Source organism: Botryllus schlosseri, chromosome 16, assembly GCF_051294905.1.
Source record: "Botryllus schlosseri isolate E-star chromosome 16, Bs_hap1, whole genome shotgun sequence".
NCBI classification, from domain to species: domain Eukaryota; kingdom Metazoa; phylum Chordata; class Ascidiacea; order Stolidobranchia; family Styelidae; genus Botryllus; species Botryllus schlosseri.
The window spans coordinates 15,708,191-15,729,320 of NC_137251.1; the positions used below are offsets into that span (position 1 = coordinate 15,708,191).

General features: G+C 43.1%; 2 protein-coding genes and 1 long non-coding RNA gene across 6 annotated transcripts in view; 1 reads left to right on the top strand and 2 right to left on the bottom strand.

The window, feature by feature from the left end:
- The window catches only part of LOC145458973 (uncharacterized), a 57,342-nt gene extending 51,216 nt beyond the window's left edge, over nt 1–6,126 (top strand). For both annotated transcript variants that reach the window (XM_080337487.1, XM_080337488.1), the window contains 6 exons: nt 1,024–1,609; nt 2,919–3,047; nt 3,246–3,506; nt 3,572–3,655; nt 4,230–4,354; nt 5,033–6,126. In XM_080337487.1, the coding sequence (XP_080193613.1) occupies nt 1,024–1,609; nt 2,919–3,047; nt 3,246–3,506; nt 3,572–3,655; nt 4,230–4,354; nt 5,033–5,226 (1,379 nt within the window). In that variant the 3' untranslated portion in view covers nt 5,227–6,126. The remainder of the gene's footprint in view (nt 1–1,023; nt 1,610–2,918; nt 3,048–3,245; nt 3,507–3,571; nt 3,656–4,229; nt 4,355–5,032) is intronic.
- LOC145458412 (uncharacterized) overlaps nt 1–21,130 on the bottom strand; it is a 222,961-nt gene that overhangs the window by 169,746 nt on the left and 32,085 nt on the right. The gene's annotated exons all lie outside the window — the stretch shown is intronic.
- On the bottom strand, nt 7,032–21,113 carry LOC145458972 (uncharacterized). 2 transcript variants are annotated; one of them, XM_080337486.1, is made up of 7 exons: nt 18,462–21,113; nt 17,758–17,863; nt 15,264–15,367; nt 14,884–15,013; nt 9,579–13,856; nt 8,648–8,808; nt 7,032–7,717 (listed from the first exon to the last, which is right to left on the bottom strand). In XM_080337486.1, the coding sequence occupies exons 2-7, from the start codon at nt 17,777–17,779 to the stop codon at nt 7,514–7,516; spliced, it is 4,899 nt and encodes a 1,632-aa protein (XP_080193612.1). In that variant the 5' UTR covers nt 17,780–17,863; nt 18,462–21,113; the 3' UTR covers nt 7,032–7,513. The 2 variants fall into 2 exon arrangements, with proteins under 2 accessions (XP_080193612.1, XP_080193611.1); XM_080337485.1 differs by having other exon boundaries at nt 8,648–8,868.

Consider the following 21,130-nt stretch of genomic DNA (forward strand, 5'->3'; position numbering starts at 1 on the left):
ATTTTTCTGCCGTTGTATAAGACTTGGACAACTAGAAAACTACCAGCTTGGGATTAAAATTATAGCTCTACAGGTCAGAGTTCATTTTCATAAGCATGAGAATAGCAAATGTCTCTACAGTAACCTTGGACCGTTTCGCACTATACAGTTCTCCTGTTACATTTTTAGGAAACCAGACATTAGATTAGAATTGAAATTAGAGCATATGAACATTTCACAAATTAGATTAGAATTAGATTACCGGCATTTCGCTATAATTAATCTAAATTATAATTATCTAGCTGTTCAAGTCTGGATGTACTATATATGTGAGCCGCAGGCCTATTACGTATAAGTATGGCGAATAATATCGTTTCTGCTTGGCCGTAATCAGCATTCTATTTTGTATGAGTGCAAATTTACACTTTTTCTTCCTCAATGTAATCTGTGTTAATCGTTAGAATGCAACATCTCGCTGTTTTCACACTGCTTTGAATAAATACCACCTTGGATGTAGCTTAATGCTTCGCGATGGACGGTACAGAAACGAATCGATAAATGTACGGTACCAGGTTGCGGATGTGACTTGTACATAACTGCTACTATCAAACAGGCTCAAGTACCTATTAGAAATCTGTGTCGGTGTAATAATATGGGATATGCTCATACTCGATAGTAATGTTCTAGTCGATGGGCGCTCGTTAACTTACCCAAGTGACCAAATGCGGTTTTGTTTGTTCTTGTGTTGCCCAACATTTGAGCATGCGATACAATGGAAAACGACAGTTCAGCATGCGATACTTTGCATGCAACACGTTGGGTTGGCGTGTGATATTATAACCCCAAACAAACCCTAAACCAGTGGTTCTTAGTTTAGTAAAGGCTGACAGCCACTGCCCTAACCCAACTCCAGAATTAATCTTTACCCTAATCCTAAATCTTGGCCTAACTGAACCGTAACCCTAAGTTTACCACATGCTCATAATGTCCGTTCACGGACTATGTTCTTGAACGCGTGATTTAAGCATCTTCGATTTTATTTAGTTTCCAAGAAAAAGGCACTGGCTAGCGAAAGAAGCCGAGCATTCGCGATGCGGGCCAAAATGCGCTGGCCGAAACAGCGCCATTCCTACGCGGAATCCAGCGAAACCTACATACTAGAAGAAGACGACCACGCCCGCCCACCGCCTAGCTCAAACCTAGTATCGCACTTCGTATCTACGCAAGACATATCCACGTATTACGACGGCACGGGGTACCGGACAATAACAGCCGAAGATATTTTACACTCGAAACGGGAAGAGATCTTTAACGCGTATAAGCACGCGCCCATGGGCAGAAACACGGACATTATCGGCGGTTCCGTGCGGCACTTGCCTGTCAGCACGAAGGAGTTCGGTTTCGTGAACGATATAATACAGGAAGAACGGGACTCGATAGAGCATCCCCAGAGTCCGGTTACGGATGTAAAAGAGGATAAGCGAATGAGTGTGGTTGAATCCACGGACACGGCAAGCGGTGATAAGGAAAACGGATTACATAGGCAGCCTTCGGAAGCATCGTCTAGTAGCAGCGGGACTCGCTACTCTCAGGCTTCTTCGGTTTTCACTGGGTCGACGTGGTCTATAGGGTGAGTTTCGTACTTGTGTTCTTTGTTTTGGGTTGATTTTTTAACGTGGTGTAGTGATCAAAGGCGGCCGAGGTGCTTATAATTGCACTCACGTGGTACCGTTTTTTATTACCTCCACTTGTACAGTTTTAAGCAAAACTTCTTGCCTTTTGGACTTTATATTTTGTAAAGCAGAAATCCGTGCTGGTATGTTTCCAACCACACGTTTATGAGCGCAATTGTCACAACGACTGGCTGAAATAGACCCTGTATCGCGGTAACTGGATGTTATTTCGAAAATCGCGCTTATTTGTAGTATCGTTAAGACGCATCCCAGAAATTTCGAAAATAGCCACCTCTCATGGGCTACCAAAGTATACGACGTTTCGAACAAACCAACTTTATGAATTTATTTGTACCATTCGAATCTACACGTTCTGCTTCTAATTAAGTAGTCGTGCCATGTAACGGAAATCGATACTTCTACTTGTAATTTAATAAAATCGGTATTTGTTTTGGCTACTTGCTCGATTTTACGCGTGAAATTAACTTTATCTTTTACTGAAGGATGCGCTTATTATTTGCTCGATGAATCGGTCAGCGCCGCAACCGTCGCTTACGCGTAATCGGTTTTATTGTAGGCGCCTTATTAACATATGTCATAATCCAACCTGTTTACTTTTCTGAAACAGATGTTGTCGAATCGATCACGAGATTACGGTAATGCACGATTACACGCGTGCCGTGTTGATTTCACAACAGATCTCTCACCCTTTGACGCAGTGCAATATCATCCAGTCCTATATACTAGCTCAGTATTGTACGTTGGGGTACAATATGGGTTGACCCTTCATTGTTATTGTGTGACTTATCGTCTGGTTGTCTTATCCAATTCACCAACCTGTTTAATGGTGAAGGTTGCGTCACAATGACACAAATAATCTCTATATTTGTATTCGGGTCATGCGGAGAGACGACCGACAAGCTTGAATGAAAATGAATTTGGCAATATGAATATCATATATGCAAAGTTCTTTTGAAATCGCTGCCAGTCGCTGACGGTTACCCCCAGTGAAGAGTGTCAGCCGAAAATATCCGGGATTATAGCAATATGGATACATAGTTCAATTGTATGTTGATGTTCTGTACCTCGAAGAGTGATTCAAATACGAACAAAACGTAATTTTCACCAACTTCATGATTTTCCAAATAGCCCCATGGCCCACGGAGGCACGGACTGATTCTATTGCCCACCGATTAAGAAAGGCTGCTGTTAATCGTTGTCTTTGAACCAGTAGAGTGCAATCAGTAAACTCGATCCTGCTTTTAGTGGAGAAGCATCGAACCAAGCCCGGCATCGCAAGCCGTCGCTTCGCAGAAGAATTCAAAGTGCCTTCAGCTTTCAGAACATCCGCAAAGCCATGAGTATGGAGAAGCTGAATGAGGAAGAAAAACAGAGGTGAGTGTCTGTCTGTTGCTCAATTTCTTCTGAAGGTTTATTGCCCCGTTTTACTACTGTCTGTCGAGATTACGTTACCGGCCAACAATCGATTGTTGATTGACTATTCGACCAGTCTAATAAAACGCCCGCCTTATGCGCGCACCGCCCACATTCAATAAAATCGCAATTTCAGATTTTGTGTTTTGTATCACACAGATCGATGAGTCACCATTACCTAAACGAGAACGGTACTCAAGTGATCGAAGCGCGCGAACGCAGCGCGACCCTTCAAGACAACCGCAGGAGCGACGCAGACCACGAGCCACTGCGCAAGGCACCTTCCATTTCGAACCTCATTTCTTCAGTGCGCATGCGCAAGCGGAAGTCGCGCGCGCGCGCAGACGACAGGAACCGGTACACGATCGCGGACCCGCAGAGTTACGCCAGAAATCCGGAGAACGCCCCGGAAACCAAAAAGTGAGAGAGTTTGGTTTTGTGGTGAATTCGGGGCGTTACTAAATCGCGCGTCTTGCTTTCTGCAGATATCCGCGCCGTCCAGTATCAGCGGTACTTTCTAACACTAGCAGGCGGAAGCTGGAGGACGTGGGAAATCCGTCTTTCTTCAGGTAATGATGATTGCGTCCGATAGATGGATGTTAATTTTAAGTTTTCTCGAACTTGCAAATTGAAATATGCGGTATATTCTATCTCACTGTGGAGACTTCGTTGGAGTATCGCCATATGGCAACAGACGTGTATAACTAAATCATCTCAATTGCCCAATTACCCTAACTAGAGCGAAATTTCACTCTAAACTATAATTCTGATCTAATTTGTGCTCTAATTTTAATTCTAATCTATTTTGGGGCTGTTCCTGAAAATTATACAGCATAGTGAGGAACGGGTCCAACTTAGTGTACACTAGGCATCTGCCATTCTCATGCGTGTGAGAATTGAATAATTCGGAATTTTATTCCTTTCCAAGCTTTTGCGAGTCGGTAATCCCAGTTTTTATCGTGATTTAGAAAATATAACTTTGCGATGTGTGCATCTCTGATTGCAGTGTCGCCGTATGGGCTGGAGTAAAAGTATCCGCCCAAAGTGACGGTGTATCATTGACTGTACTCGTCCACTCGCTGACATATAGGTTCCACGTGGGTTAATAACATCATTGCTTAAATACGTCATATATTTCTCCAGGCCGATCGGAAGAGTCCTGCAAATGAATCCGGCCGAAGGAACGCTGCTTGTCGAAATGGTGAAGCCATCGTCGGGCCCTTTCGGATTTTATATCGCCCGGAAGAAGGAAGAAGGAGATTCTGGAAGTAAGTTTGCTACGACATAGTGTACGGGGTTTGCCCTACCAGACTTGCAGCTTCATGTGTGCACTGTACATTTGCCGCGGGTATCCCCATCGGGAGTATTTTCTCGCCCCTGGTGACAATTTAACAACCTTTACTTTCGATTCACACCGAAATAAATACGAGCTATCGCTAATCTAATCGCGCGTTTCGCTTTTCTCACGAAGAAAACTACAATCCTCCCTAATCAATCCCGCTCATTACAACAGACTACTGTGTAGAGTAGATCAAAGCAGTGCTGCAAACGTGAATCGATCCGATTACAGTGTGAGCCGCTTTGATGCGATCTATTACCGCGATCCGATACTTTCTGCTATTGGAAAGTATTAAAAGCGAATATGCTTCTAGGCTACTTCCACTTCATAGTTTTTGAAGAAAACCTACTGACTTAGAAGGTGTTTTTTGGGCGTGTCTGCATCACTTTTGAAAGTGGTGAATTGTCATGAGAACCGAACGAAACAGCTCCTGAACTGATTATCTTTCGAAACATCTACACATTTGAATTGTTGAGTTGACAGTGATAATGCATTTTTCTATTTTTGAAGTACTTAACTCCGCTTGGCTACCGTGTCTCAATTCAGACTACTTTGACCAGCTCTGTATAGACGCGCCTTTAACAGCGAATACTCTTTGTGTTCTCAGGCGTGTACATTTCCCGCCTCAGCGACAGCTACCCGGACAAGATGTTTGCGGGACTGATGCGTACGGGCGACGAGATCACCGAAGTCAACGGCACGGCCGTGTCGGGGCTCACGCTCGACCAAGTCTACGACCTGATTCTGGACAGTGACAAGACTATGCTGAAAATCAGGCCCGCCCAAGTGCACATGGTGTGAGTGATCCCGGGCGCGCCCGGAAAACTGCGAGTAATCTTCAAAGGACGCGACGGTGCCGACGGCGGGTCGATCACGAAGGAGCGTCCCTGGCTGATTGAGCTTGTTAGGGCGACGTAGCCTCTGATTGGGGCGGAATAATCATCGGAAGATAGTTGAAAAAGCTCCTTAGATTCCACCTCTCATCCATTTTCAGTCACGATCCAATATATATTATGTATTTACGGTACGTCATCAACTGCTTGCAGCCTTGATTGGGTAGCTTCAAGCCACTTTTTCGAGTCAAGTTTTCATCAGAAAACATCACTTTCATAGTAAAAACATACTGCTGCTCACAAGTGCCTCACGAGACGATGATTGGTGGTTTCACTGTATTTTCTGAATGGAGTGCTACATTTTCGTGAGACTGTAGAATCGCCTAATTATTTTGTGTATAAATCAGGATTACATGTTCATGTTCAATGGCTTGAATCTATTGTTGATCAGCATTTTTCCCCGTGATTATTCTAAATCCAGATTAATATTATTGTGATATTTGTCTTGTTGCGATGGTAAAGTGAATCGTGTGCATTTCTGGTATTCTCACAACTCACTCCGTGATAGAGCATCCATGTTCGCTGGCGACATAGGCTCTTAACGTGTTGGGGTGTTAACGGCGGTTTAAAGCTCCGTTAAAAGTTGAGGCAAAACCATCTTATTAGTTACGCGTTTTGGTTCAATCGTGTCGCGGCCTGTCTTTCTGGCATCTGTTACACCGTGTGCTGGCGTCTGATCGATTTATTTATGTCATTTCTTTCTCGAATCGCGTTTATTGGTCTCCCGTCTTCAGCGTCTTACGACGGTGCTTATCCTTATTCTTATTACGAAATGTTGGTTTTGTTATTACAACGCTTCTCGATTTAACTATATCGTATCGTGTGTTCGAGATCTGGGTGTGGGCGAGTAGTGGAATTCAGGACCTGACAAGTAGCAGCTTATAGATATCGACTTAGGTGCTGGACTGCTGTACTATTGCTGGAGGTAGAACTCTGTCCATATATAAGAAGCATGGTTACAGCTTATAGTGGCTGGCATGGAGAGAGCATTATGAGACGTTGTTGTAGTTTGTGTAGGCGGGGCGACATAAGTTCAGGGGCGGTAGAGGTAGGCGTGTTTCGATAGTTCCGTGCCTTAGTTGAATAACATGGAGACACCATTGGAACTTGAATAGAGTAACAGAATTTTATACTCACACGCAAGTAGAATTAGCGATGCCCAACGCTAGGCCTGGATTTGCCTAAAAAACAAACTGCAAACTGACCACATGTGCGTGTCGGCAAACCATTCTTGGCGTGGTGGAGAAGGTTTCGGAACAGTCGTCTGTGGTCTGGTCAGTCATGCTTGAGTAACTACAACAATGTTGGTCGCTTTAACGGGTGCCTCTCGCTTTAGCGATATTCCAGTATCATAATTGGTGTTTCCCCATGACCGAAAAGTCCGGGGATTTCCCGGCGAATTTAGGTCATTCCCCTCGTTTTTTTCGTGTATTACAGTAAAAAAAGACCACAAGTTCGACAATTTTGCGAGGGGATTCCCCAAAATTCGCCGGGAAATCCCCGACCTTTTGGTCACGGGGAAACACCGATTATGATGCTCGAATATTGTTAAAGCGACCGACAATGTATGTAGTTTTTCGACCGTGTCCGACACAAAGCGCGGCCTCTGGAATTCCAATTTCAGATTCAACCACCAATTCGAGGTTTTTCACACCGGAAATGTCTCAAGTGAAATATCTCAATCTTTTCTACACCACAATCAAACAAGACGACTGCATTACGTCGCGATTTATTTCCGCAAAGTTAAAAAAAATCACATATAACAGGAATAATGAATATCATAAGAAAACAGCACGAAAGGTAGGATTGTTCATAAATTCGAAAACAAATCGAAGGCAACTACAGACACTTGTGACGGATCAATTTCTGTACAACAGCTGGAATAAGCAGATGTGGTCAAAGTAGTCATCGTTGATACTCAAGTATTAATGACGTACTCGTAGAAGTTGCTATTTACAAGTAAGTAAAAGTGCGTATTCCAGGGCTCGTTTGCCGAACAACCTGATAACGTGAAGTAAAAGTAAAGGTAGTGATTTGTAACCACCAGAGTAAGTATTAGTGCAGGTGGGCAAACATACTCTCAAGTACTCCGGAATAGTAGCCCTTCTCCTTACTGACCACCTCAATTCACAGGTCCTAATCCCAGGAACAGACCTGGTTAAGAATGACCATTGCATTGCCAACAGCAAGTGCCATCAAATATCGATGTGTCGGACCTCGCATATGTTCGCTAGCTCTTCATCCGAACTATCACTGTTGATGAAGAACATGCCACCGTCAGCTTCCACCTGCAACAAGACTTCGGTGCAGTTTGCACAGTTCTGTCGCGGCGCGTCAAGTGACCACGAAAATTTTTCACGCTCGAGCAGTCTGCCATCTGCCGACACAACGTTGTCCGTCTGAAATATATCATATATAGTGGGAAAATGTCAAGACGTATCTACGACTGTGCAACTTTGCATTTATTCATGGGTTAGATACCGTAATAAATGATCAAACAGAAAGACAAAAGAACAGTTGCATTGACTAGCCTAATCCCTATCACTCCAACAAATCATAATACGTGGGTGCTAATACATACATGCACGCACGTCACACAATGACAACAACAAGAACGAGATCGCTCATGCGTTGAATTAGAGAGAGAGAGAGAGAGAGAGAGAGAGAGATTTCTGCATGCCAATAATAACTGAAATAGTTGCTTTGATTTACCAATATCAATCAATCGATAATAATCAATCAATCAATAATTGAATTACCAGCCTCCGAGCAATAGTAACAACCAATTTGACCCTGTCCATAACCGCCATATAACAAGGATTTTTAAGTAGATATTTCCAGAACATGCCGAAACTACTTCAAGTGGTTTCAGAAAATCAAGATCTGAAAAGCACTCAAATTAGTAGTTCAAAAAGTAGATTTGGTTGAGGGAACCATACTTTTAGCGGTTGATCGGAGAAAATGACAATTGACCCTGGAAATGGGTGCGCTTTACCTAAATATCTTCATTTGCCCTGATACCGGTAAGTTTCTCCTTGTGACCACATCCCCAGAGTACTTCCTACTATATAAACAAAATCCGAAGTTTAAAAAGTAAATAGTGTTACCTGAAAAAAAACTGTATAGTAGGAGTAGCATAAGCATGATCACTTGAAGTAAAACGTACCGAAGTACTCCGAAAATGTAGAGGTATACTTCGTTACTTATCCCCTCCCATATTTCTTGATTATTTACCCTCTTATACCTCGTGAAGAACTGTTCCCACAGTGACAGTCAGCTAATAAGGTTATTCACGTCTTAAATCCAACGCTGGAACACAAATTACATACCGTGGCATTGTAAATCATTCCCAGTCTCAACGTTATTCGAGCCGATTCACGCATTCTGCAGTTGCGAACGTAACCAGATACTTTCCCAAGATGATCCCTGTCTTGGATACTCGCCAATCGGCCTCCTAGATCTCGACATAGTTTCAACGCTGATTTTCTTTCTAATCGTAAAGCGGTGAAGAGGATGTTACAGGAACTATCGCGGCGGACGTGACAGAGACCTAACACAGTAAAAGAACAGGGATACTGTGAAGGCACAGTTAACTATCCTTGAATAGATAAGTCGAGGGTATATACCAGTGGGAGAGCAGTTCCCAGAATTACTTAGATTTACCGACGATATAGTTATGGCTGGAAAAATCTGAGTGATTCGATACCAAATCGAGTACTATTTAGGCGTCGAGCCCAGTCGAGTATAATATCACCCATTCTGACATAATAGTATTGATGATGTTAAAAGTTCAAATACCGTATGTACCTTACATGGTTTAATGAAAATGATGTCAGATCTACATCCCATTTAAGATAATTTCGTCGACCATGCCTATTCCAATTAACTTTGTCACATTGTTGAGGGCTAATCAAGACTTCACCAACGTACGCAACTTAGTACTACACGTTTTCTTGCTGTGATCCAACCTATCGAGATGGAAAAGAAGTATAGAAATTAGAAGCTATAGTTTGCTGCCCTTGGTGCATGGCTAACTTCGAATAATTAAAATCAATTTAAAATCCTCTCACACTACTCGACTAGAATTATTACAATTACTGCTATACCGATTTCGATTCTAGTACTCAAATCTTTGCACACGGTCATATCGGTAATAGACCAATTTCTAACCCGTTTATAATATATCATGGTCTTTGAAAACCCGTAAAAATATTGATGAGCGATAAATATCCAATATCAACGCGCAATTTCATATCTTACCTTTGCAACGCTGCTGTGGAAGTGTCGTCACCGCTCTGGTCGACGCTAGTGATCCTCTCTCTGAAAAGAGACCGTGGGACTCGCTACTTGGTTCCGCATCAATATATCCATTGCGACCCGAATCAATATCGAAAGACCCAAGCGCACGCTCGGCTTCTGTTCGTCCGGAGGTTGGCTGTGCTTTCGCTAGTGTTGGTACAGGCTCCAATTCCGAGGATTCAGGCCCCTTTGCAAGTGTTGAAGGCGGCGGAACCGGCACAGGTAGTGCTGCCGTGGGCTCAAGATTGGGAAACGGCCCTGATGATGTTGTCGCAATAGGCAACACAGAAGTGGGTGTGACTTTATAAGGTTTGAGAGTTGACAAAACTTCAGGTGTCTCGCTTGAGGTTTCAATATAGGATGAAGCAAGGTTTGACACAGTTTTAAGCACTACAGGCGTAAGTCGAATCGTTGGGGTTAATGTTGACGTTGTTTTGGTTGTAGAAATGCCTTTGTGTGGTTCGGGTGTTCGGTCATCTTTAGGCTCCGTTTTCGGATATTCCAGGTCCATTCCGGTTGATACGGTAGGTGGTACCGACACGGGTAGTCGTGGCGTGGGCTCAGCTTTAGGAGACCCACCCGATTTTGCGGTGTTACTAGGCCAAACAGGAGTTGGTTCGGTTTTGGGCATGGCATGTGTCGGTTGAATATTCAGTGGTAGTCCTGGCGTGGATTTATATTTAGGTGGTTCAGGCGTTGGCTCGGACTCCGGTGGATCAGTTTTCAACATTACCAATTCGGTTCTATGAAACGCTAGTCCTGTGGTTGGCTCAGTTTCCCGCGTCGTTAGCGAGGGCTCAATTTTAGATGCCACCGGTGTTGGTTCTGATCCGACTGTTACAAAACTGGGCTCGGCGGTGAGATTGCAGTGTGTTGGTTCGGTTTCACGAATAGCGTTCGCAGCCTCAATTTCAGCGGTTGGATCTGGCTCAGTTATTCCGGGTGTTCTGTCACGCACCCGCGGCCTGTGGGTGGACTCTAAATTTGCGGTCGGCGCGAGACTTTTACCGGAATCCGCAAAAGAATTAGGAGAAGAGTGGATATTTGAAAAAAGTTCGGGTGGTGTTTCGTTTATCAATGGAGGCCGGACAGTTTGTGTTATATAAGAAGAGTCGACGGTTGTGGAATGCGTACCTGACCATTCTATGTCAGTATTGAGCTCAGTTGTAAATTCAATCTGTGGCGACTCATCAGTTGACACGCCACTGTTAAAACCCGATTCGTAAGATGTCGTTTCAGTTTCACCAGATAGTCTAGCGACAGACAGATCATATAGCACATTCGTTGTTGTAGTTGTCGGAGGTACATTTGAAAATGTATCATCGCTATCAGTCGACAAAGTACTTTCTATAACCAGGATTCTTGTAGGCTCGGTAGCCTCACGCCGCCGCGTTACCTCGGTATTTGACGACGCCATGTCCGCATTGTTTTGTGACGACACAGACGGTTCGTGCGCAAGAGCTTTGTCACGGTCATCCTCCTCAGGCTTGTTACTAGCAACTACGGACGGGAAAAAGCTACTGTTATTGAAAGGTGTTGCGATACTGTTATTGACTTTATATGGTTTAGAGTGCGCGTCATTGAAAATCGTAGTAGTTTTGGACGTTCGATCAGAAAAGCTACGTGAAAGGAACGGTTCAGTTAGATTAGCCGTCGAATATTCAAGCGATAACTCAGTGCTGCGATGGCCTTGGTTCGAACTATCATACGTCAGTGGCGAGTGTGTTGGTAGTTTTGTTGTCTTGATGTCGATTTCTACCAATGATGAAGTGTGGATCAATGGCCAAGATCCGAGCATCTGCTGGGTGGAACCTGGTGTTTTCAGTGTTGACGTTTTTGGGCGATTCACCTCTTGTTGAGACATATCCTCTACAGCAGACGGATCTGTGATTCGTGCTTTTGGTGTTACCTGACTCTCTAAATTACGAGGGGTGGACGCTGAAGGTTTTTGGGATAGCGTTGATGGAGAACCGGTATTAATGACCGATGTAGATACGTTCGCAAATGAAATTGGCATTCGCAATGATGAAGATGAAGTTTGGAAATGAGAATTTGATTGCGGTTTGGATTTGTAACTTGGGCTCTGCGATCTTCCGTTCGACGTGGTGATATCGTTTGTTGTCGTCGCTAGCATGGGACCCACTGGATTCGAAACGAGGGCAGCTTGGAAACGCGAAGTATCATCGGAGTTTGCCGCCAATGATATTTGATTTTTTGAAGAATCTAACGTGGATTCGACAGTCGACGATGTCTGAGTCGTTGTTTTTACGTTTGGGTGGCGATTTGTTGATGTCCCATCGAAGGTCATAAGTTTATTATCACTAGTTGAAGAACGAAATTTGATGTTTGAATGGAGGGTTGGCGTGAGCGGTACCGATTTGCCAGTAAATGCTGCAGAACGAGCTGGTTCGGTTGGACCAAACGTATCCGGCAAGGCTGTGGTTTCTAATGGCTCGGAAGTCAGAAATTGAATAGATGCGGTAGATTCGTAGGAAGCTACAGTGTTATCGGTATCGTAAATCGCAATTAATTTCGACTCATTCTGAACATATTTTTCAGTAGTCAAAATTGATCGTTCTGATTCTGCGGAAGTACCAAATGGTTGAACATCATCGTTTTTAGTCATCCCATTTGATTCCGTCTTTGAGACTGTTTCTACGCTAGACGGTGTAGCATCGGGTGTCAACATCTCGTCAGTGGTATCCGCATTGCCTCTTACTGTACGATTTGACCAGCTTACAGACGCATCAGATTGAGGTGTGTTCGATGGAAATGTTGCGTCTTCAAAGGTTTCTTCTGTGGAATACTTGATGGCATAAGCGGTGGAATATGGTGTCTCGGTGATATCTTTATTTTTCAACACGTCTTTTTCGCTATCTCCTTCTGATGAAGTAGTACTACCAGGCGACAGACTTATAATTTGGGACTTTGACGTGTGCTTCAGAGCGACTGAATCTTCAGTATGTAGTTCGTCCCGGAATGCTTCGGTAGATGAGATCCACTCTGTCTGAGTTTCCAAATCGCTCTCCGTTACTAAACCATCATCGATTCCTGTTCGATATTTCGTATCGGTACGGAGAGTGGGTGATGGTGCATGCCGACTGATGATATTCAACAAAGTCGAACTTGGCGTGTATCCATTTTGAGGTACAACAACGCTTCTTACCGGTAACGGAATCGAGGTCGGATATTTCAGATATTTATCGGAAACTGGTTGTATGTAATTATACATCGATGCATATTCTCCTTCAATTGAGGAAGTAGATATTGTTGCATCTGCTATAGCTATGGAGTCCCCTGCCGTATTAAACCCTGGCATAGTCATTTCCGTCACCCCATCTTCTGCTGCACCGCTAGTTTTTTCGGTATTATCCACGATCGTCGCTGTGGGTGATATTGAATTTTCCTCAGTCACAATAATATCAATATTTTGACTTCCAATGTCAGATCGGTAAGACATTTGCGCTGCAGTGGCGAGCGGTATCGTGCTCACCAGTAAGTCGGCCGTCGAAAGAGATTCCGAACTGAAATCTCCGACAGATTCCTTATTTAAAACTGTAGAACCATCAGTATTGGTTGAGGTATCGAAAGAAGGTGTTTGTGCATTCTCGATATTCTGGATAGTTGCACTGGAAGCGAATCTATCATCTGATGAGTCTGTCGGTGCGTACACGCCAGCCGTTATTATAGATGCGTCGAAATTCGGCTGCCCGACTGTAGAGGATATAACACTGATATCTCGAGTGGTTTGAGGTGGCGATGTGCTGAGATCAATAGTCATCGTGTTTTGAGATCCATAATTTGAAGAAATGCCAATTTCGTCCACCATTCGTGAATTCTCAGCGGCGTGTATATTCGTTGTATCAAAAATCGATGACGTACTATCCGGCGAGGTCGTATCATTTTCAATCTCCGATGCAGCTGTGCTGTGACTTCCACGAGTAAGATTTTCGGAAGCTTCAGCCGACAGCATCGTTGTCCATTTCCCGGGCTTGCTAATTGGTTTGTCAGTCACTGCGTTGGAAGATATGAAATCGTCGGAACTTGTGAACGTTTTTGTCGACGGATTAATTTCGATTACGTTTGCGGCAGAGATGTCATTTGAGACTCCAATGATCTCGACTTCTTTCGGCGAAATGAGTCCTTCCTTTGTGGGGTACGAAACTATGCCGGTGGATGACTTGATTTCTGGAGCGAGGCTGCTGTCGGATAGGGTCATGGATGCTTCCGTTCGCAAGCCTGCAGTGAAGAATTACGCGGATTAATCCTCTGTTTGTGCTGTGTATTTGCAAAAAGCCCAGAGAAATACCCAAAACTCATACAAAGGAAGTGGATGAAAGAACGAGAAAGCGTCGAACAACATAGATAACATGGCTGTTACGTCAGACATTAATACTAGATATACAAGTCATAGGGAATGTGGATGTTAGATTAATTTACCACGGCCACTCCCGGTCTTTTCTACATCTCCTATCTGCTCAACTGTGTGTCTCGAACTGATGAAAATAAAAAGAACCGCCAATTGTAATGCATTGTGTTGATGCCGATTCGTGCTGGATTGTTGGGTCTGCGATGTACCACCAGAATTCACAAACCGCGAAGATTTTGCCGAATATCAAAGACGAATTACCCGAACCTTCTTTCGAAAATTATCGGCGATAATTGCAAACAACATTACGTTCTGTTGAAATCCATTTCGAGTATATGATGAATATATACTGATAGTAGTAGTTGAAATAATAGCGGGACTATAAAACTTGCAGGACCCGGTAAGGCAATTGTGGAACAGCATCTCGCCGGCTATCCGACAGTAGTCGAGCATATGTCCGCATTCAAGTCGAAATACAAGCAATTTCTTCTAAATGAATACTAGCCAGCCTTCAGGATTACCGGACCACGACCTAACATCGACCTCGCCCTCCGCCACCTCATTTTTTCGCTTGCGTCTTATATTCTCTGCATTACTTTTCATTCAGTGTGCAATGTGTAAGTGCATGCCTCTTCTTTACTTCGCCTAGGCTAAGGTGGGCGTTTGATCTTAAAGGCTACTGCAGTTTGTTTCGACACCTTCCTATCTTTTCATTGTATCACAGTCTTGTAATGTTTTGACACGATGAAAATAATAATAAACCTGACTGATTGATTTATTGATTGGCATATATCCAAAGGCATTTTGATCACCTATGCACGAACAACATCAGTCCATGCAGCGAAAAACAACTCTAACTATATAACTACGACTACAACAATTTGTTCAGTGGATTACCGGAATTCGGTTTGGTCCATCCTTCTGTTGATGGTTTCACAGTTGAAATCCCTGAATTGATCGAGGCAGTGGTGGAAGACGTCGCGTCAACATTTGAATTCAGAGAAGAGGTCGAAGCCAGATTTCGTTGCTGAGTTGACGGAATGAAAACATCACGGAATGACTTGGAAATTGTTATGTCATATAGGCCTCCATCAATTTCGTTTTCATTTTCCTCACGCCCAAAATCACGGGGTGATATAATTTATAACAAGCGATGTGGAAAAGTGTGAATTGGAAATCGCAACGATCAATCACCCGGTTGTGACCGGACAGATATAGCTAAACGCACGTAGCGCGGAAGAGGATCTTTCTGTAAAATGCATCTAAATTCTCCTTACCTGAACGAAAACAACGACGAACACAATTATACCCAGAAAGAACGAAGTGGCTATTCCGATGATGATATTTCTGCTCATGTTTCTCGCACATCTCGACGGGGAAACTGCGTGGTAAAGATTTGATGACAAAACATGCAGATCATCGGTTATTTCACGTGTTTGCTTGACCTGCCAACCCCCCACTCGACGCTTCGCCAACTATTTATCCAGGATGCTAGCCGTATCACGACATTCAATTATCAAAGACCTTCAAAAATTTCCGGGCTTTGTGCTCCACTGTCAACATAGCGCTGAAGTGCAGCGGACAGACGTTTCCAATCCACAACAAATCTGATTGTTGTGGTAACGACTGGGAAGGCGATACCAGCGTCCATGCAGGGCATGTTGAGCAACCCATGTCAGCGAATTCGTCGCTCTAGGTCATAATTAGTATCAAAGTAGTGACTATAATCACTACTCAAATAGAAGTAATCAATTAACGACCTTCTATAACTTACGATTTTCAAGACAGGGCAGGACCATTATATACGTTTGAAAAAATAATAACTTTATAAAAATTTTACGACTACGCACGCACCATGCTGTTCGACAGATAAGTATCGACATTATTCGGACTTATCGTATCATTACATTATTGTATCACCACAACTGTAACACCAATGGGTTGCGGGTACGAGTCCGACCAAGGTCGACTCGAGTATTCCCACCCAATTGTTGGAGGTTTATCTATAGCAGGGGTCGCCAACTCAAAATGGGTCGCGGGCCACTTTTCAAATTTCGTAGCGGCCGCGGGCCGCAAGTATTCAATATCGATATAAACTACGCAACAACGTTTTAAAACTTAACGTCAGTACAACGCCGTGCTACCTAACATAGACAATGGGCATAGTGACCACAAAAGAAGTAATATTTTATTAAAGGAATACAAATACAACAAAAATCATTATCATCAAGTTCATTTTATTTTGAGCTCTGAGCTGTGCACGATACCTGAAAACGCTTTTCAGCGACCAAGGAATCGATATTGGAGCTAGCTAGAGCGTTACTAGCTGAAAGACCATCTCCACGTTAAGCTTGACCTTGCGGGGAAGCCCTAAGCCAGTAATTCTTGAACTTTTTTATACGCGCCCCCTTTATGATACTGAGAAATCTCGCTGCCCCCTTACCGTTATATCACAAGATGCAACCAGAATGCTAGCAATCTCAACGGATAGTTTGATGGCATGGAAGGTTATGATTGTTAATGGATGAGAGAATTCTATTATATGAATTTCGGACTGTACACAAAATTTGAATTTGATGTAAATCGCGCGAAGCGCGAAAAAAAATTTTCAGTTGACCACAGCTCCGCACCACCTTCAGATGCTGTCACACCCGCTCAAGAGGGGCGCGCCCCTCAGTTTGAGAACCACTGCTCTATGCCGTTTTCCAAACGTTTCGGTCTTGACAGTGTCTGGGCCATTGCACGTCAAGGCAATAGGCCCAGCTCATTCATATCATTTGGTTATTCTACCTCGATGGAATGCTGTTGACATCGCCAAAGCCAAAGCTAGTGACGAATAATCATGTTGGGCACCGGAGAATAGCCGTATTTTGAAACAACAACAACAGTGTGTTGAAACTGTAGTCAATTTCAGCATTTCAAAATTGTTTTCTTATAGCTTTCTTCCGAAATTTCAAATCAAGTCGCGGGCCGCAAAATATAACCTCGCGGGCCGCGTGTTGGTGACCCCTGATCTATAGGCTGCTACTCGCCATCTCATCCGTGTAAGCGGTGTCTTAAAAAAGTCTAGAAGTGGGCCGTGCTACAAGTCGGCACTCGGCAGCTACGGAAAAAAATGAAGAAAATTGCCCTGGTGTAAATGACCATAGCAGTCGACAAACACCATGAATACCATAAACAACGGTAAGAGCAACACTACGACTCTTGGTGCTGCTAATGCTCCAAACTTCGAAGCGATATATTTTGTGATCGCGATAAAATAGGGTTACCATATTTTAGGAATCTGAACAAAAGACACTTTTCAAAATTTTCAGACCGCAATACCGGAGTAAAATCCGGAAAAATTGGTAAATTTATTCCGAGTTTGTATTTGGCTGACTTAGAAAATGTCATTTCCCCGCCTCGGCTATAGAAATATACACGTTTACTGAATTATCCGTTGGTCTACTAAAAACACGAAGAAAAAGGTCAACTTTCCGGCTCAACTCCCGAAATACCCGCTGGGACGTTACAGAACTAATTTCGTATGTCTCAATTGAATTTGGACATATAATTAACCCAAATTTTCAAAAAAAGAGGCCATTTGGGCGTCCTCCGAGGACACTTTCAAAAAAGTCAAAAAAGAGGACAAATCCTCTTAAAAGAGGGCGTATGATAGCCTGTCCCTAGATAAAAGGACTGTATTAAAATTACAATGAAACAAACATCTCCTAAAATTACAGTGGTTACTGCCCCCGACTATGTCTGGCATTGCTATGAATTTCTACATACCGGAAATTTCGTTGGAGTCCATGATGACGATTTATGAACGTCCGAAGACGCCCCGTGTCCTAAGATCAGCTATCTCCGACTGCAGCATTACAAAAGCAATAGCAACCTGATAAAAGTGTTAGTTTGACTCAATCTATGATTTTACGCCAACAATAAGCAATCATCAAGGTTTATTGCCCGAGGTACCTCGATATCGCTATAGTTTCTGCTTCGGTGTATACTGTATACACAATGGGTAGGCTTGGGCATGGTAGGATCGTTATAACCAGAGTCGGGGCGCAGTATTGCTATATACTATATAGGCTATTTGATCTGTCGAAATTTATGTCTGGGAAGCATGAGAAAATTGATTACTATGAATTCATCGCTAAATGTGCATGATATCATCTTGTGTTATCTCGCACCTTACGTGTAAGCATTGGGTGTCACGATTTTCGCGCAGTGCGAGCTAATTTCGAACCCTTGTACTCGGAAAAATATTTCAACCTTCAAAGCAGGGATATATAGATATCCCTGCCTTCACAGTCACACGTACCATATCAAGTCGCTACCCAATGACAGGCGTAGGCTACGACGCGGGCAAAAGTCGTATATATTCTCGACCTGAGCTCGGTAACCAACGGACAGACAAAAAAGTAGTGGTTCATTGATATATGCCTAAGATTAGATAGGACCTGACAAAAGAACCTGTAGCAAACCCTTACCCGTTTCCAGCATCATCTGTGCGTGCGTCTGACATCAGACTGATTAAATGCGCATTGCGCAAACGCTCATTCAAGTACCAGGTTAATTGATTAATCAGGCGGTTCTTCAAATTTGGACGATGACTTGCTGTTTCGGAAGGAGACAATACCTACGCCAGGTCAACCCTTCAAAGCTATTTTTGATAGGTAACTCGATTGCGCACGTACCCTGATCCAAGCCGACTGAAAAGTGTGCGACCAAATCGCCGTTGTGAAAGACAGAACGAAGTGACTAGCACAAATACCTATTGATCTCTGCCTAATGAAATAATAGCCCCTCGAACACTCGGATTTATCCTTACGGCGTTGCGCATCGTACTCGCCGCAAGATTACATAATGGAGCAAAGGTAGGCCTACTATTTTCAAGGCGCGCTGCGTACTGCACGCGGGTAGGAAAGACTTGGACAACACAGCTGGAAAAATCTATTTGTATAATTAAACCAGGGGCAGCCAACTAGTGGCCCGCGAGAAGGTTTTGAGTGGCTCACGAGGTAATTCTCGAAACTAGTTATAATATCAGAATAATAGACTACCCAGGTAATTTATTGTGAGCTTACAAGACCAACCAAAGTTTTATTAGCCTGACCGCGACATTTGGGATGCTAATGACTAAAATATCAGTTCCGACGAATTTGCATAGCCAAGGCCCAGCCACATTTTTGTATTTTGTGGTAGATTAATTCGACTTGATATTTTTCTTGGCGCCTCACGTGATTCATTGTCACACGAATTCTTGCTTTCAGTGTAGGTGCACCATCCAGCAAATTAAAAATACTCCCTATTTAAATAATTGACTTGAACTGCATTCGCAAGTAAGAGCGAACATGTCGTGTCGTCCAACGCGTGACTTCGCGTCTCCACTCACAGAAAGATCGTCGGCGATGAAACCTTTGCACTGAATAGACGCATGTTTACTGAAATCTTCGATATTGACATATCCATGTGCCGAATAATCCTGTCCTTGCCAAGTGGGCCCGACAGTATACAGAAGCTGCCCGTAATATATGCAAGTAATATTATTATTGACCGAATTCATTCATTACCAGAGGTGGTCAAAGTAGTCAAGAAAGCTACTCAAGTAGAAGTAGAAGTAGCGACGAAAAAATATACTCAAGTACGAGTAGAAGTACTTCTTCCATAAGCAACCTAAAACTACTTGAAGTAGAATTGACTGACTTTAAAAGTACTCAAGTAAGTAAGTAGTTGTGAAAACGATCCTAATTTGTTCACATGGATTGTATAAATGTGCAAATTGAGCTATGCGAAAGTTGACGAGCTTGATTCACATTGATGCATACCAGCAGGTATCCAATTTACGATAGCATAAGCATTCGTCCACATCATGGGATGAAAATGATAGGAGTGATATGGAAATGCGATACTTATCCTGTTTTCTCGAACAGCACGTTTTAGAAAATAACATGGTATGGCGCCATCCCCCATATTATAAGGTCCGTAGTTTAGTCGAAGAGCAATACGGAGAAGTTGTATCGGATACGGTGTAAACACTTTGTGCGATTAGTAAACGTTAATAAAAATATAACTCAAAGTATATGATACTGGGAATTGAAAAGTGGAACACGTTTTTCATGCCTTAATTCCAGAAAGTTTCAAAGGCGGTATGCTGAAACAGCTCTAAAACTAACAAAAAATGTCAGAGTCCACTTTTCCAAGTTAGGAAGCGCCATGGACAATTGGACATGCTAGATTACGATATGACAAGTAAATGCTAGATTGCGAAACGTCAGTTTCAAACGTTATGATGAGACATATATACTGCGGTGAATTATTTCATATGGGCGAAGGGCGACGATGTGGTGTGAACTCAGGGATATCTAGTTCTAGATATCCCTGTGTGAACGGAATCACGCCAATCCGCTACCTAAATTATATTCATCGATACTATAGTGAAATTATACTGGTAACGCCGTATCCACTGCGCGCGAAGCGCGACGAAAATTCTGGGCTTTACTCAACTTTTATGGAAATTAAATGTTGCTACTCCGTGAAATCAGCCCCGAAATTCCTCAGGCTATCTTCCTGATTGAAAGATTGAACTACTTCTACTTGACAAACTGAAAATAGCGAAAAGTAAGTAAGTAGATCACAAAATATTATGAAGTAGAAGTAGAAGTAGCAAAAATCAGATCTACTTGAGTAAGTACCAGAAGTAGAGGAAAACTACTTGCGTACTTCGAAAAAGTAGAAGTACTTCGTTACTGACCACCTCTGTTCATTACCTATGAAAAAATGTCGCGCATCGCTCGGCTAAGACATCATTGCACACGGAGTTTTCATGACATATTTGTTATCGATTTTGACGCGTAGTTGTACAAGTCTTGTTTTCGCTGTTACCTAATCCGGTTAGCTCCTAAAAGGTCATCAACATCAAGTGCCCCACGCAGTGGTCCGTAAATCTCATGTGGCCCGTGGGCCGAAAAGGTTGGCTCCCCGAATTAGAGCGAAGTGCCAGTAACCTAATTTTGTGAAATGTTTCGATGCTCTAATTGCATTTGCAACCAAGTCTGGTTTTTCTGAAAATGCTACAGCGGAATTGTATAGTGCTAGACAAGAAAAGATAGGTGCCTAAACATTTGTCATGCTCACGAGAATTAGCCCTGATTAGACA

Excerpts from the sequence above, each read along its gene's own strand:
- LOC145458972 (XM_080337485.1), bottom strand. The coding sequence starts at position 17,779 with ATGGACTCCAACGAAATTTCCG. Across the intron at positions 15,368-17,757 it reads GGACTCCAACGAAATTTCCG|TTTCCCCGTCGAGATGTGCG; the intron begins GTATGTAGAAAT and ends TTTACCACGCAG. Across the intron at positions 13,857-14,883 it reads ATGGACCAAACCGAATTCCG|GCTTGCGAACGGAAGCATCC; the intron begins GTAATCCACTGA and ends TCTTCACTGCAG.